General features: G+C 35.8%; 2 protein-coding genes across 2 annotated transcripts; one reads left to right on the forward strand and one right to left on the reverse strand.

Annotated features, from left to right (window-relative positions):
* Window positions 1-5: 5 nt before the first annotated feature.
* On the forward strand, window positions 6-8,835 carry LOC144444430 (enoyl-CoA hydratase EchA19-like). The gene is made up of 6 exons (XM_078133842.1): window positions 6-273; window positions 1,171-1,335; window positions 2,792-2,883; window positions 3,579-3,723; window positions 4,268-4,417; window positions 6,100-8,835. The coding sequence occupies exons 1-6, from the start codon at window positions 168-170 to the stop codon at window positions 6,339-6,341; spliced, it is 900 nt and encodes a 299-aa protein (XP_077989968.1). The 5' UTR covers window positions 6-167; the 3' UTR covers window positions 6,342-8,835.
* On the reverse strand, window positions 8,330-16,303 carry LOC144444429 (malignant fibrous histiocytoma-amplified sequence 1 homolog). Its single transcript, XM_078133841.1, has 4 exons — window positions 16,158-16,303; window positions 11,839-14,363; window positions 11,121-11,300; window positions 8,330-10,549 (listed from the first exon to the last, which is right to left on the reverse strand). The coding sequence occupies exons 2-4, from the start codon at window positions 14,285-14,287 to the stop codon at window positions 10,395-10,397; spliced, it is 2,784 nt and encodes a 927-aa protein (XP_077989967.1). The 5' UTR covers window positions 14,288-14,363; window positions 16,158-16,303; the 3' UTR covers window positions 8,330-10,394.
* Window positions 16,304-18,255: the final 1,952 nt, after the last annotated feature.

An 18,255-nucleotide genomic window follows, 5' to 3' on the forward strand; every position in this document is an offset into this window, starting at 1 on the left:
GAGTATATAAAGAAAGAAAAATAGAAAATAGGGAAATGTAAAATATTTTCAGGTATCTCGAAGGTCACCAAGAGTTCATTTGAGGTCACCGTCAGGTCAGCACAGTTGAGTTCAGCTAGCAGACGCTAAACACCACTACCTGAATAGTGTACCAGTGTGTACGAAACATGTTGCACATGTCAGCAAGGGTTTCACGAACTTTTGTGAACTTTGGCCGCTTGAATCCAGCAGTTACAAGGCTAACTACGATGAGCACTGCTTCAACAGCCGATGGTAAGTACCTGGGTATTGCCTTGGGTATAAAATTTTTTACCAGATTCTTAAACGGCGAAAGTAACACGGTGAAGAAGGTACAACCGTACATGATATCTTGCTTGCATGAAGAGTAATTCGGGACTCATTTCTGTCCCTCCGGTGTTGAGGGTCATGTCAGTAATCCAGACTATGTACAGTGCACCGTCTACAAGCAGGACTAGGTGCGTGTACCTAGTCCTAGATCCTGCTTGTAGACGGTGCACCTAGTCCTGCTTGTTTAAGTTGTAAGTTGCACGATGCACGGGTCTAGATTACTGACAATGTGGCATGACCCTCAAGGGACGACTTACTCCGTAATATCCAAGCAGGACTATACGTGCGTGGTATGTTTGTACATGGATCTATTATTATCAATAATAAATCCATGGTTTGTATGTTTGTGTATGTATCTTTATTGTATCTATGTATGTATGTATGTATGTGTGTGTGTGTGTGTGTGTGTGTGTGTGTGTGTGTGTGTGTGTGTTGAAACTGGTTTTATTCAACACCTCCAGCAACTTATGATCATTCTGTCAGATCCAGTTAGACACAGAAGAAGGACAAGTGATTTCTTCGAAACATGTCTGTTTCTCAATCGAACTTGTGCATGAATCTTAGTGCTTCCATGATGAATTTACATAGTTATAATTATGTTATATGTATCACATTTTTTGTCAATTCTGTTCAGTTGAATGTTGATTCTTCTTTCTTGGATCATCCATATTTTTTTTTCAATTGGTAGCAGATTCCTTGCAATGACTGTAGATTTTATGTATTTATCACTAACTTTGTAACTTAATATGGTTATAAATGTATTCAATATTTTTACTTGAAAATGGAACATTTTTGTAGTTACCAGGTTTATATTTATTTCAGACCAAACAGTGGTCACAGAAAAGAGAGGCAAGGTGTTCCTGATTGGGATAAATCGACCACATGCTAGAAATGCTGTCAATATTGAAACTGGTGTTCAGCTCTTGAAGGCTTTCCAAGAGTTTGACAAAGATGATGATTCATTGGTGGCTGTCTTCCATGGCAAAGGTAAGATGAATCAAGAGTTTTGATTGGTTATCAAAGTTCTTGGTCTGACAGGAACCACACATTTTGTACATACAGATTGTAATGTTGCAGTGGTAGCCTCAGCTCTGCTACTTTGTACAATGTCTAATGGATATTTGGTTCAACTTTATGCAATGTGATAAACATCCAAATTCTTGTTATAAAAGTTGTAAAATCAGTTGCCTTTGTATTATTTCAGAAAAAAAATTATGTTCACCACTGTGTGATATTTGTAAATACAAATATATTACTATACAGCCTGTACTGTAGGTACAGAACATTTGTATATGATACAAGTCAGAGAAAGCTCTAACTGGGCACAGTTAGATATATTTAGTCGGTATGACATCATTCTCAGTCAGAAATCTAAGTAGTCTCAAACTCGCAAACAATGCATTTGAATAAATAATGAGATAGTGGGCCCTCATTCACTGACAAGCACACACTGACCCATACAATAATAAGGTCATATACATGTCTGATACAGGCACATTGTTCAAATTACACATACTAATTAGGGCAGGCGGACACAAAATCTCATCATGTGTAACCACTGGCATCTCTGACAGAGAAGAGAGTAATATGGACCTAATATATCCATACTCAAAGTGAGAGCTGCCTCGGACTAAGGGAAGATCACGTAATGTCACATGAGCTCAATAAATTAACTTCTATTCATTTAGGTCAACCCCCCCCCCCCCCACCTACGAACATAACGAGTGTGGCAAAAATTGTAGTGGTTAAACCACTATGGTCTATACAATTTTAAAACACATTCAATTTAAAAACACATTAAAATGCTAACCAGAAACACTGCACTGTTGATCACAATAGCAGTAACTTTCAATCAACATCTCAGTAGTAAATACAGAGCTGAAGCCTTGAAAATTTTTAAAGTTTGGTTAGAAGCATGAAAATGAAGTACAGTAATCACACTGATGCCAGACCTACCCCCCCCCCCCCTCCTAAATGAACAAAATTCATTTATCGAGCTTGTGTGATATTGTGCAATTGTCCCTAACAATATCAGAATATGATGTAGGGTCCATATTAAAATATCCTCCAAATTTTTCAATCAAAATTCAATTGCTGTCTACACCATGAAAAATGTGCTAACTGATAGGTATGAATTCATTAAGATTGTAGACAATAAAATTTCAAGTTTTTCAATTATTTGTTCACTTTACTGTTATAAATATCAGATGTATAAATTATACTAATTACTGGTACTGCATACTTTTGAGTTGCATAGACAGTCTCTTTTTAAAAATGACACATTTCTGCTGTAAAACTTTCATCCATTTATGCAATCCATAGACATTGACTTAAATGAGAGTAACTGTAATTTTAAATTTTACAGGGATAATTAAAAGAATGTAGGTGTATAGATATCACATATTAGTGTTATCAGTATTGTATATTTTCTATCCCCTTGTAGGTGGGTGTTTTTGCGCTGGCTTTGATCTAAAAGAACTTGCTATGGGAAGTCGCATACCAGAAGCCTCTAGAGATATTAAGTATGCACCAATGGTGAGCAGAATATCGATAGTGTCCGATCTTTAGAATTTCTACGTAGTCCATTATGTATTAATTGTACAATGCCACTCAGTATAAATCACAACTCCAGAGTTCAACTTCAATGTCATTAACGATTCATAACTTCAATTTGCCTATAACTAAACTATTAAGAGCCTACAGAAAATAGTGTAATGTCTAAGCCTGTGTTATTAACTATAGTAACTATTCATGACCAACTCTTCAAATCACTGATAATATGATAAAATAATTCCTGTCATAATTAGTTCTTGTATCATGACCAAGGGTACCAATTGCATCATCTCTGTAACTTGTAAGTAATTAGAACCCTTGGGATGCAATAGTTAGACCTGTAATTATTAATATGTTTAAGTGACCTAATGAACATATTTAAGGATGTATAGTAATTTTAAGTTAGTGATCTGTAATCCCAAAGTGACCAATAATTCAATGTTTGTTGCTGATAAGTCAGAAATAGTGTTCTATTCTACTAGTCTATGACAACAATTGTTCCGGTAGCACTCTTGAGACTTAATATGGTGAGAAAATCAGTCTGTTAATTAGCTTTAGGAGGCATTCAACCCCCAATTTCAGATGATCTAACACCTGTGTGAAACCTAGACACTGGTGATTAAAATAAATGCTTAAACAGTTTTCTACTTACATTTACATTGTATTTTATACTTTAGGGACCATCTAAAGTAGTATTTAGTAAACCCATCATTGGTGCTATTAATGGTTATGCTGTTGCTGGTGGTTTGGAGTTGTCACTCATCTGTGATATGAGAGTTGTTGAGGAGAGTGCAATTATGGGAGTGTTCTGCCGAAGGTTTGGTAAAGTATGAAATTATCTAATTGAATTTGCCATGTCCTTTTGGTTGTGCAGAACAAAGTTGTGAGTCACATGTCACTGATGCTGGGAAAACGGATTTTGAGCTACCTCCTCAAATTCATGTTCAGTCTGTACTAGATCTTGTATGATTTTCCTGTTTAAGTCCAATTCCTTTAATTATATATTATAGAATTTCAAAATTTCAAACAAGTTTTGTATCTCTTTCTTTAGATGTCACTAGTTGTGCACATGACTAATAAATAGCTAGACACACAGGCAATAATCTGCTAACGTTAAATATGATTATGATACATAGCTGAAGCTTAAGGCATGCTCTCCAACAGAGGTACATTGTACTGTCATCCTTTTGCTAACCTTCCAATCACAGATCTGAAGTTGTACTACAAGACTAATAAGTAGATAAAGTATTCAATCAAACTGGAATACCATCATTACAATAATGACATAATACTAATTTTCTGCCTCTTTTTACAGAATTATATGACTGTGATTGATTGTGTATCCACTCTCCTTATTGTCCAATAGGGGTACCCCTAATTGATGGAGGTACAGTCAGATTGCCAAAGTTAATTGGTTTATCCAGAGCTCTAGACATGATGCTAACTGGTCGACCTGTTACAGCCCAAGAGGCCTTACAGTTTGGTCTTGCCAATAGAGTTGTACCAGATGGAACAGGTAAGTTTGTTCTTGAGGTATTTAGGAATTGTGTATTTCTGTATTTAGTCAGCAGTCAATGAATTTGGAAAAAATGATTATGCATTCAAGATATAGGGACATTAGTTTAATTCAATAAATCTTAGTTTGTAGTTAAGGTACATATTAAAGCATACAAAAAATTGAAAACCTGTTGAAGTTTGAGCCTTAAAAAAAATAACCTACGATATTTACGACAAATAAATATATAACCCATATAACACAAAAGCCACTCGTCTTAGAATCATAATATCATATCTAGGGTTGAGTGAGATGCAGGGAGCTATTCACAATTCACTGTACTTGGTACATAACACATGATAATTTATAAAATTTTTGTACACTCAAGCTTGTTTATTTTCATACCTAAACTTAATTCCAAAAATGAAATCATATTAGCAAGTTGACAATTGCAGACTATATAGAAATTTACTAATAGAGGGCTCACTTTTGAGCAAATTTGCTATTGTTAGATATATTCTCTGTAAGTATGCAAAAATAAATAGATAAATGAATTTAAGTGATTAAAAAAATTAAGTAGATGAATGAATGAACAATAACTAAATAAAGTAAGGACTCTCATCTGAACATATATGGCCTGTTTAGGCAGCTCAGGGAAATGTCTTGGCCAGACACACTTTACTGTTTATTCTAAAGAATAAATAAATAAATAAATGTATAAAACCAAAACACAAATACATTGAACTTCAGTTATAGCGTCAACAGTGAAAGACTATGTCTAGAAGTAGAAATTGAAGTAAATTAAACTCATATCACACAATGAAAGAAAGTTGTACATGACTGTAAGTTCAGAAGTAATGCTATTATTACATTATTATGTACCAGAGATTACTTGCATTGGTGCCTGTGCACTGCGATACTAGGGGTAGCTTGCACTGCAGTGCAATTACATTATTACATACGTGCTTACAAATGATGGCATGATCTTTCATCCTACATGAAAGCCCATGATCGCACAGTGTCATCTATATGGAAAGATAATATAACAGAACCCCATTCCATGTGAGTTCCAGTGTGGGTACTTGTGTGCATTTGCACACATGCTTGCAGTGTTTTCTGTTGCACTTTCACTCGCTAGACTCATGAAAGTACAGAGAAGACTGCAAGCTCTCATGCAAATACCCCAAGTACACGACACTTGTGTACTGTAATACAATGTACTGGTAGTATTCCATCATAGATACATTGTACACTTACATGAGGAAAATGTGTATTACAAAAATTGCACTTTTGTGTAAGGGGATTATTTAGAGACACGATAAATTTGGCTGATACAGCTATTCTACTGACATGCCTAAAACAATGAAATGATAATGGCAGAACCCCATGACAAACAAGTACAAGCATGGCATACCCCCGGTACTCTCAGGAAATTTCCTTGAGTGCTTGCTTTGTAAACTACAATTTTTGTAATACACGTTTTGCTCATGTAAGTGTATCAATTCTGTGTATAATAAACAGTTATGCACTCATTTGTAATAATGTAATTGTTCAAATAACACTTAGTATGTGCAAGCAGCTGTGCAAGTAATATCATAATCTTTATAATTCCCATATCTTATGTAAATAAACTTAACCACATCGCCTCTAAATTGCCTCTTTAATGATTGAAATTAAATCTTTCTTTTTTTTTGATATTGTAGCCTTAGATGAAGCAATAAAGTTGGCCAATGAAATTGCATCATTTCCTCAAGAGTGTATGAAAGCTGACAGAAGATCTGCATATTATGCCTCTTATGACAGCCAATCATTTGATGATGCTATGATATTTGAACACAAGAATGGACAACCAATCATTATGAAGGAATCTGTGAAAGGAGCAGGAAGGTTTACCAGTGGTGTTGGAAAATCCGGATCATTTGAAGAATTTAAAAGTAAACTATGAAATTTCAAAACACTTGTGTGTTTCAGCCTGGACAATGAAATAAGTCATTTTGAAACAGAAAATTAGAAAAGACTGCGAATGACTCTATTAAGTACCTTGATCAGATAATGATGTTCTTACAATGTACTATATTTCATTTGTCTAAATGCAACCTTGGAACCATGAGCAATATATTTTACATTTGTTTCAGCTTGTAGAGTAGAACGAAAGCTCAAATGATCTGGACAATAACTTTGTACAAAACGTGTGAGAAAGGAAGTCTATATGACTTGTTTTCTTGATTCTGTTTTGAAACTTGTAACTAGGTCATCAGAACGACTATTGTAGTAATGGATTGAACTGAACAATTTCTTTACATTTGGCTCTGCAAGCAAAGTAATTAATTATTGTCTTCCATTATGACTTCCACATTTGATTACACTGTACAAATGCAGCAGTACTAGTGATACAGCTTGCATAAGCATGTCACATTCTATAAGGATCTAAATTTGCCAATCTGCTTTTGATATATACTCATCAAAGGGGAGCTAAAGCTGAGCTTACATCTCCTTAATAGACTGTGAAATATGTTGTATCATTCCGCAATCACTGACTGCTCTCTCGAAGGGGTTGACCGATGTGTGAGGGCGCCCTGTCACATCGTATACAGACTAATATGTCCTTGGGTTGTAATTTTTTAGTATATTAAATGTACTTGTATCCTGCGTAATACTCAGATCAAGTACATTTGACTGTCACTATCCTGCTTATTACTCAGTTTAAGTATATTTGACTGTCACTAACCTGCACAATTCTCAGATTAAGAAAAATTGACTGTCACTTGCTATTGGCAGAACTTAAATCTGATATTCAGGCTTGCTACAACTGTCTCACTCAATAAAATTTAGTATATACAGTTACTGAAATGTTGAGAAAACTCTTAGTATGCCAAAAACGGCGCAAATGCCAAGAAATTATTTTTGATGCCTTCAGAGGCATTCATGTACATAACACTATATTAGAACGATTTCATTAACCCTTTAATGTCTTGGTTTCTGTAACTGTAAGTAATTACACCCTAAATATAGGGTGTTAGGCTTTAATGACTTGGTGTCTGTAACTCTGTGTAATTACACCCTATATTTAGGGCTTTAATTTGAATGTCATGGACTCTGCGTTCACGGTATCAGACAAAAATTTGTACTGATGAATCTAAATTGTTAGAAGCTAGTCCCAAATTCACTGATGTCTTGTCACAATCGTCATGGTATTCATCAGGCATGATACAATGATGATGTGAACACAATGTCAGCAAAAATTTCACTTCACTTTCACTTCCAAAATTGTATTGACTGTATAGCAATTTCCATTCGCTATACTTATCATTATCCATAACATTATTTGCAGAGAGCGTAGTACTGTATCGGTAAAATTTAGAAAATCAATAAAATTGAAGAGATATAAATGTGCGAGAATGAATGTTCATGGGCTCTGAGTTCATACTTAGTAATGAATATTTCTACTCACAGAGTCAAAAAATTAGTTGAAAGTGAATCTCAAATTTTCACTGAAATCTCATCAGCATCGTCAGGAGTGTATTCATTACTAAGTATAAAATGGTATTATAGATGTCGAGCATAAAGCACTACGTATGATAGTTGTATTTTTTTGTGATATGCAGGCAAGACAAAATGAGAATATGTAGTTATGAATTCTCGCAAACCATATTTCTTCCACGGCACTGCAAAATATCAAGCACTGCATCTTGGACAGTGCCGTAAAAGAGGGTGTGGTTTACAACAATGGAAGTTATGATAGTCAAATTGTTTATCATCAGTTCGGAATCTGCAAGATGCAGGTTTGCATCCAACTGCTGCTATTTAGGCAAGTTCTGAACCATTATTGTATAGCAATCAACCCAACTGTATAAATGGGGATCTGGTAGGATAGAGTTAGAAGTGAAGGATGTAATCCTCTGGGCTGCAATGGAATGTAGGCTTCCAAAGGAATCAGAAAGTATAAGGAGCCTATTTAATCAGTCTTTGCCAAGAGTAATTCTTGCTTTGAGCACAGAAGGGGAAAGTTTGCTGTTAAATTTTTCATTATTTTACTAAAATACAAAATGCTGCGATCAATGGTTTTACAAGACCTATAGTCACAAGAAAGGACCATAAACTCTCAATTGTGTGAAAAATAAGAAATATATTTACATAAAGTTAAAATTCTAATAAATTCTACTTGGAAATTGAATCAAACTTTCAAAACAGCATGTTGAGGTGCAAAACTTCAAGCTGTTTCTGTACTTAAAATTCTGCTGATAAGGAATAAATATATGGCATATCTAAATGATAATTGTGAATAATTATAATTGACTGCAATGTCAGAACACCATACAGCTATATAGCCTCAATGTCAAGTATGGCTGTATTACTCTGACACTGAAAATACAAAAAAAAAATGTGTTTGTAAGTATTATTACATGTCGCATAATTTACATTGTGTATGTGTTAATTTCTTTTTGGTGAATAAATGAGAGATTTTCAATTATGCTCAGATGTGTCTGTGCATTGATACTATGTTAACAACATCACATATAGTATTCACATTCACTGGCATCACTGACTTCTACAGATGCACAAAATAATTACCCTTCAGAGGGCATGATCCATACCTTAATTTTATTTCATAGTAATTTTATATCTGTTTATTTTATTTGATGTTATATTACTAGTTCTAGTCACAATCACTTGCTATTTATCATTACTAGCTGGAGACAGAATTCCCATACATATGTTTATATATCATATGACAACAACTTCATATATATATATTGTATAAAATATGAAACTATTTACATAAGATTCAAAGTTGATTCAAAGTTCTACCAAAACTAATAATTGTGTAAATTTTGTATATTATAGAGATCAATCTGATTAAAATCTAATTTGATCGCTTTGTGTCATTTATTTTGTTCAAAGTGGGAAAGCGGCGATCACCCGAAATATAGCAAACAACACAAAGCGATCAAAAAAAGAGGTAAATGAAGACATCTAGCTGCTTTCACCACATCAGATTTTAATCACATTGGTATAAGATTAGAGTAATTATACCTGAGGCACACTGAAATTAATAAGTATATATAATGTAAACCAAGTGTATTTCTAATATTCAATTTCATAGTTCTGGTATCATCAATACACAGGATCCGGTTGTCCTGTACCCTACAATGTATCATCTAATACACAATGGGAAGATTATATATAATAACATAATAACAAATTATATCTGGTGCCACAAATCAAAATAATGTTATCCCAAATTATTTTTTTTGAAAACATTCTTCCCTGTTATTTCACTTCATTTAAATGCAAAAAATGGCTTGATCAAGAATTCGACTTTTACAGTCTAGTTTCAGATAGTATAAGGCTTCAGGAATATAATTCATTTCTGGAATGGTTATTGATTGGTACATGGATGCATAAGTGTGTGAAGACAGTTTCCATACTATGATGAAACCCTAACCTCCATAGCAGGCTGGGTGGCCAGCCTGGCAAGCATTCTTTCCACTCGGCCTATGAACTCAGTATATCATTTTCAATATTTCTGACTACATATCATTATCTGCAATTATAGTATATCACATGTTGATATTCGTGGTTATTTGTTAAAGGGTTACACTGCCATATATGTCAAAGTAGATCTAATCCATGTAATTTGAACCAATAGTATAGACATCATTTGACTTCATTCAACAGCTGCTACACCGGTTACTCATAAAAAATACAGAAATTGATAACTGTGAGTTCACAGGCCGAGTCACGAGAATACTTGCAGGTGGACAACCAACCTTCTACAGGTGGTAATGGAATCCATTTATAAAACTGAAAGAAAACTCCTTTCAGGCTTATTTCTGCCTTTGTGTATTGATTAGTGTTATCAACTGACATATGATTTTTATTTTTTTAGAAAACACTGGTAACTTACAACATGTTTGTGAGTTTGTGTAACTTTACTCATCTGAGACTTTAAATTTAAGTATAAAGCTACACAATGGTGTCTACACTGGTGAGAGTTTTATGATGACTTTGTAAGTTTCAAGTCTTGTATTTTGATATCAGCATTATCACCAGTAACAAGTACAATATTCCCAGTGGATTCATCGAGGTTCACATTGTGGCCTGGACGATGTACAACTTCTTTCCCCTTAGGACATCCTTCACCCGTCCTTGCTGAAATCAACAAGCATAAAAGACATACTTTTGAGTATAATGTATGATACAAGGAAAAAGATGTACGAGTCCTTAGGGCCTTAGTGTGTGTGTGTGTGTGTGTGTGTGTGTGTGTGTGCATGCACACGCATAAAAATACTATTCTGTCACGCTGTGCTCAAAGTGCTTCCTTTACAATTATCATTACCCCTAGCATGGAACTATAACAACACAATGGGCCTATATTTACTTAACTTCCTTGGGAACGTACACAGCTGATTCTATAAGTGCATAAGATTAAAGTTTTCACATTGCAACTTCTATTCATGCCCCTTTTATACAGATGATGGATTGACTGGGACAAAACGCGATTCAAATGTTGCCCAAATCATTAGCCATTGAAAAGTGAGTATCAAATCTGCAACCTGCGAATTCCAAGGCTGCCATTCTAGCTAGCTATTCGACAATCATGACTCACATCTTAACAGATTTCTGTGCAAGTGTTACTATACAGAATATCGACTTTTTTCTCATGCGACCAAAGTGACAAAATATGGAAGAAAGCCGTATTTATATTTAGACATAGATTTACCTCTTCTAAGTGGAGGGTATACCAAAGCTGGATCTACACCGCCTATTCCTGATGGACATGGCACTAATTCTAAGCCTTCAGGACAGTTTGTATACAGATAGTCTCCAGTGAAAACTTCTGGTGGATCTTCTTTTAGTTTGATGCAGTGGGCACACACAATATACTCGTCATATATGATGCCTAAAGAAAGTGGAAATGTTTGGATTTAAATAGAAAGGCAAAATATAAAACAAAGAATTACCAGATATAGTAAGCGGTATACATATAAAAAGACAAATAGATTATGATTTCAAAGTAAGAGTCATTTGTTTAGTAAAATCATGAGAATAAAAATTTGGTTGGCATATACTGGTAATGAAGATCCCTGACTAGGGTATCTGTTTCTTTTTGCTCCCCAGATACAGTTCTCTCATACATGTTTTACCTTGTACAATAATTAGTGTGATTAATTATGCATTGGTAGGCCTAGATATCCTCTTTACTTTATTAGTCTACTTTTCATGCATCAACTTATTAAGAGCTGGATTTTTTTATAAAAAGAATGTGAGACTGAATAACCTTTGCTATCAAATTAACATAAAAATGCAGTATACACAAAATTGTAAGATGAGAACTCATAATTTCTTAAGATGATGGTATTCTAAATTTGTTAACCCATGCAATTGAATTCATTTAACAACCTCTTCCTATAGAGATAGGTGATCATTAACACAGTTACCTGGCCATTCCTTGAGTATTACTTTCAATTCTTCCAAAACAGCTGTGATACCATTCCAGACAGAGTCGAGTTTTGCAAATTCTGCCCTTCCTGTAGCTGTGATGTTTATGTAGTCATCGTGGACTTCTTTCTTAACTAGAAGCAATGCTTTTCCATCCCAGCAGTAAGAGCAAATACCGTCTGCCCAGTCATGTCGATATGATTGGCTCAAGTAGGGTTGAATGGTTGTGCAGAGACGTTCGAAGACACCAGATGGACAAAACTTGTGCATTTCTAAACCAATGGTAATTTCTTCTGTGTCTCTTGATATGTCACTTTCCCATGCTTTCAGATCCTCAGGGCTTTGTCCTTTGAGGTACAATGGAAATCTGTATATTGGATTGACTTTGACAGGCCCCTCACTTGCGCCACAAACTGCATAACATAGCCCCAATCTCTCCATCAACTCAAGGATGACATCCATATTTTCAGCATTCTTGAAGTGTTTTCTCATCAGTACTTCCATCATCTCTTGAGGTATTAATCCACGGTGGAGGAAATCTTTCTGCATCTTCTGAAGACGGACACGGGTGAATCTTGCTTTGATTCTAGGATCTGATTTGTTGAGGACTTTGTCCTGATCATGATGAAAAATGTCCTTCAAAATATCTATGATTAAAAGTGGATCTGGAAATATATAGGACTTCAGCTTTGTGTTGTCATGGAAATGAAGGATGGTGCCTAGTTGATGGAGATATGACAAAACTGGTTGCAAATCCTCAAGCTTCAATTCACAGGATTTTGCTAAATCGAGACATTCACTCAAGGTCATCATGTACCTGTAGGGTTTCCTTTCCATTAACATAAGTTTCTCCATCTTTGCCCATGAAGATGGCAGGCGACGATGAAGATTTGGAAACATTCTGCTATCTTTGACTAACTGGATGAGATGCTCCTTTATGTTGTTGACACCTTCCATACTTTCTGTAGAACTCACAAGATGGACTTTCATCTCAACTTTCAATCCGTTTTGTAGGAGTGCTTCAAGTTGGGTTTGTCGTTGCTGCATGGATTCCATACTAGCTCCATAGAGTCGATGGTGTATTGGCAGATTGCCAAAGTTCTTGATCGCATCACCCAATGCAGCAATTTGTGCCATACTTAATTCTACGATTGATTCCTGCTGGAGAGAGATTTGAGTACAGATATCAGCACATTTTGTCTTGATGTCTTCCTCACTACACTGGTCGATGTGAGTACCAAGAACACACACCATCGCTCCGGGGACCCTTGACTGTAGAATATATAGCCACCTTCCAATAGTATCATTGAACTCTGATGACTGGTATGTTTTCAGGTTCACAACGAGTAAATTTAGTGAGTGTGATGTCAGAAAGAAGTGATGGGTTATGTCATAAACTTTATGTCCTCCAAAGTCATAGACGTCAAACCTGACTCCATTGCCAGGTGACCATGTCAGGATTTCAACACAGTGGGTTCTACCCTCCACTTCATCAGTTAGCATCGACTTCCCATGTAACATTGTTCTGATAAGACTCGTTTTTCCTGCACCTGTCTTTCCCAGAATGATTACCTTCTGGCACGGCTCGTCCATTGGCTTTCCACTGGCACATGCCTTTTCGTAGCTTCGTATCGCATTGATACCTTGTAAACAGACTTCATATGGTGGCTCTATCAAAGGATTATTCTCAATATCAAAGTCTACAAGATTTTCGGCAAGCCGGGTTGCGAATTGAGGAGGAAGGACAGTTACACAATTGTCTGAAAGAATGAGTGACCTCAGTTGACTCATTTCACATATAGTTTGTGGTAACTCTTCCAACCTATTGTTAGAAGCTTCTAGAACTCTCAAGGCTTTCATGCAATTCCCTAAATGTCTTGGCAGGTGAGTGATCTGATTGAAGTTGAGTCTCAGAACTTCAAGACTGCTAAGCTCGCAAATAGCATCAGGAAGGCTCGTTATACGATTATGGTTTAATTCGAGTGCCTTTAATCTTTGTAGTGTGGAAATACTGATTGGTATTTCCATAATTGTGTTTCTATTTAGTCTCAAGTGCTCAAGTTGAGAATTCTCATGACAGATTTCCTGTGGAAATGCTGCAAATATGTTATTATCCAACCAGATAATTTCCAACTTTTCCAGGTTCCTTATCCTCGGGCCGAGAATTTTCAGTTGATTGCCTGTCATGTATAGCCCAACAAGTTCCTTTAACTTATAAACAGCATCAGGAATGCTCTTGAAATCGTTGGAGGCAAGATCCAATAGAGCCAACTTTTGCAGCTCACCAAATTCTTCTGGGAGATCTTTCAGGTTGTTTCCTCCTAGCCACACTGCTTCTACTTCATGTTCTTTTAATATCTCATCAGGTAGCTTACGGAGTCCAAGAAAGGAATATCCCAGTGTCAGCAGATCTTGACCCCGTCGGGTCATCGTATACAATTCAACCATGATGTTTGTAGTATGTCATATACCTTGGCGTTCACTTAAGATAAGCCATATAGATGCTACATTGAAAACATTGGACCTATAAAATACAAGATAGAATGAATAAGACCAATACGATCAGAAAGTCCTGTGGACTGTAAGAAATTGACCTTCAGCAAACGCTTTTGGTGATGGTTTCATAATGTCGATTTGCTGGCTCCATATTGTTTTAGTTTTAATCAAATTTTCAATCTGTTGTCAAAATAAACACATTTTAAATACTAGATTGTAAGATACGTCATGTTGTTCAGCCCTATCAGACTTCTTAACCAGTGCTGATGTGTGCTGGCTGAGCGTAACACGAATGTCTGTATAGACTATTGCAATACATGTTTGATCGGTCAAATGAGGTCAGAGCCCTGTGAGTGAACTCTGCATGGTGCATTATATACTCTGAACCAACAGTCAGTGAACCAATTACCTCACCTATTCTATAACATAACATGCAGACCGGAATTCAACTTGACTGAGGTGAAAGGCTGGTAGAGTGATCGGTAGTTTAGGCTTGCCTGAACCTTACAACAGTATAATCACCCTCTCTAGAAGACAAACCGCTGATGCTTATTGTATTAACAATTAAATGCAGTAACATGCATCGCATCCAATATCGTTCTTAAAAAGTTGTCTTCATACACGACAAGATTCCATCGTCATCAATTTCGTCATATTTAAGTGTCATAATCAGAATCTTAAAGTTGAACACATAATCTATTCCCATATTACATGTGTACCTGAAAATATTGTCAATATACTGAAACAGTTTGCCTGCTTTTTTCAATTTTAGGGCTTTCCACAGGGAGTCTAGATGTGAGCATGTGTTTAAATTTTCACTGGCTACTGACCATGGATTTTGTTTGAACTTCAACAGATTATACTGTGTGTAGTAGTGTGCATATGTTGTGACTGTTTATATCATTAACTAAATAAAGTGCCCACACAGTGTAAGTGATGTTTGTGTGTTATCTTTTTTGTGTCTATCTCAACATGAAACCTTGTGATCAGGCTCACTAATCTTGATAGTTCATTTAATAGCTTTGGCTAGCTTCTGGGAAAAGAGTTGTAAGTGTCCATAACAACGTTAGAGATTACAATACTAACCAACTATGTTTTCGTCCTTGAGTTAAACTGTTTAACCTTTTGCATACTAAAATGCCAAAGTTAAAGAATTTTAAGCCAAAATTTCGAAATGGCAATATTCTGAATAGTAACAAATGTTATTAATTATCCATCATCGGTAATTTGGCATAAGCAGAATTCAAACACTTTTAAATTTGCAATCGGTGGCATACAGGTTTTGGGACTGAACTGAGTAATCTATATGTAAACCTGTAAATGGGTCATCACCTCACATCCGGGTTCCATTGTTTATAGTACCATATGGCCATATGCACCACGATAAAGGAAGGCTTGTTCAACGCGATGCATGGATGGAATTCCTCAAATATTGTTTCAAATAAACGTAGTATGATATATAGGTCATTTCATTTGTCGTCAGATAGCTGCGGGTATGGAGACGATGCGAATCATTGGAAGAATAGAATAAAACTTCATTTTGTGTTGTATACGTAGTTTAAATTGTGTATGTACACTGGCAACGAAATTCCTCGACTGGTGGCTTGTCTTTGTATTTGCAAAGATCGCTAACTCAAACTGTAAATAATTAACTCCATGGAGAGATGAGACAAATATCACTACTTGTCGTGTCACGCACTTTTTTCAAGGCTGCAATAGCATATCACGTATAAGGCTTTATACCACCATATCAACGTTCAAAGTGTGTCAAGTACTTTACGGAGTAAAGATGGGGAAATAATTGTGTCGTACATATACTTACGGTTCAAAACTTCCTCAAGCGTAACAGCGTAGATAAGGTTGTTGGTCTATATGTACATGGTCCATACACTATAACACCAAAGTTCGTTACAAATGACGTGTAAATACCAACAATATGAGACGTACAATCAGACGTATCATAGTGTGAACTCCCGTGTGAACTATAAACTTTTACAGTAATAAATTACGAGGATAAACCATTCCATGGGCTGGGCAGGTGGCAATGGATATGATGGATCTGATAGAGTGAAATACATGTATCCCAAGATAAACTTGTGAACAAAAATCGTTTCTAGATTTTAACAGTCTAGTGTGTAGAGTGTTTGTTTTTGTATTTCGGGTGATAAAGAGAGTAGAGTTAAACATTACATGATTGTATATCTCAAATCCACTGTGCGCAGCTCTGAGGCGCAGCCTTACACAGATGGATGGATCCTTTCATTGGGTGTAACGTAAGAATGACTCAGAGTCAGACCTCGAATGAACCTAGCTTATAAAGTATTTATCCTATGTTGGTAATAAGTTCTTTGCCCTTTTCACCCATTAATACAGAGGAAATACAAAGTCACTCGTGTAGTAATTAGTCATCATTTTGTTTCAGAATAGCTACAGTTGTTCATTTCATGATGTGAAAATAACACATAATTCTGTAGTTATTCATGTCATACTAATTTAAAAGTGGAAATAATCTAACAGTTGTGAAATTTCATATGTGAATATAACACTACACCTCCTATATGTTACCAAACTGCAACAGTTCGTATTTCAACGTAGGCGTATTTCTGAAGAAAACAAATAGCTGATAAAAAACCAACAACAAAACGAAACAAAAAACAACCCAAAAATGTATTCCTTTTATCCCCGACTTGTATACTCTAAGCTGTCCTTTGATCATTGCACTGCCTTGCATATAATCATACACTTTTAATTAAAAGACTGGTCACATTCTTCGAACTGAAAACAGCTAACAGTACTAGTCAGTGGCTATCAGTTTATGTTGTGTGTAATTGGTTAAGATTTTCGTACTTTAGAGTAATTTATATTTTGTATTATTCAGTAGTCTGGATATTGATGACTCTTTGACAAAGTATATGTATCAGACAATGTAACTTTAGGGATAGGTCAGTTTCTTCAGCCTTTTTTGTAACTTTTTTTAGGGGGTTACCCTGTTTTGAACGTATTCAACGGGGAATGGTTTCGGTGTGTTTTGGATTGCCGTGACTGATGACTGAAGAAATTGTCACTTATGTACTAACATCATTGTGACTGAAGTGTGGTATTTTTGCGTTGTCCCAATTCTTATTCCAGTTTAATACTTTATTAATACTTTAGATAGCTAGATGACACTTAGATAGCTAGATGACACGACTGTAACCTGCTAAAGAATATACATGTATTACCATTCTTAAAACTTACATGAAATTTAGCTGTAGTAATGTTAATTGCCAAATTAACAAAGCCTTTAGATTGCCTATATTAAACTCAAGTGCGTATACAACGCTTCTAGTATATAGGTGGAACTCTTATGATCATAGAACCCCACACCTCATCCATTACTTTAAAGTTCTTATAGATGATTATCAAGTGTTGGTACTAAGAAGCTGAATGAGGTAAACGTTTGAGGAGAGTATGCTAGGTTTGTTTGTTTGTTTGTTTGTTGACTCCTGATAAATAAAAAATAATGATGTTGGTTTTCATATCACTCTTTCCCACTCTGTGCTCAAAGCGCTTTTACAATTATTACCCTGGCACGGATATATAGCAGCACAATGGCCCTGTGTAGTTTGTACAGTTGTTGTAGCAAATAACAACGCTCTGTAACTGCGTTTTCCGCAACGAGAACTGATGACGTTTGTCATGACTTCCGGATAGCTACACAACCCGTTTGAAGTTACCTTGCCCCCTCCCTCCGTCTGTTTGATACGATTTAATTTAGAACGCAGAAACCAATAAGAAACTACACTTGCTACACTTTAGAATACGATTTGTTGAAGTTTCTTGTTTCACTTTGCCCGAGTAAAGTGCCACCAAGCAGACATCAAATGCAGACGTCAAAACATTGGCGCCTGCGCGTGTCTGCGTTTAGTTACAGTATTGTT

Source organism: Glandiceps talaboti, chromosome 13 (genome assembly GCF_964340395.1).
Source record: "Glandiceps talaboti chromosome 13, keGlaTala1.1, whole genome shotgun sequence".
NCBI classification, from domain to species: Eukaryota; Metazoa; Hemichordata; class Enteropneusta; family Spengelidae; genus Glandiceps; species Glandiceps talaboti.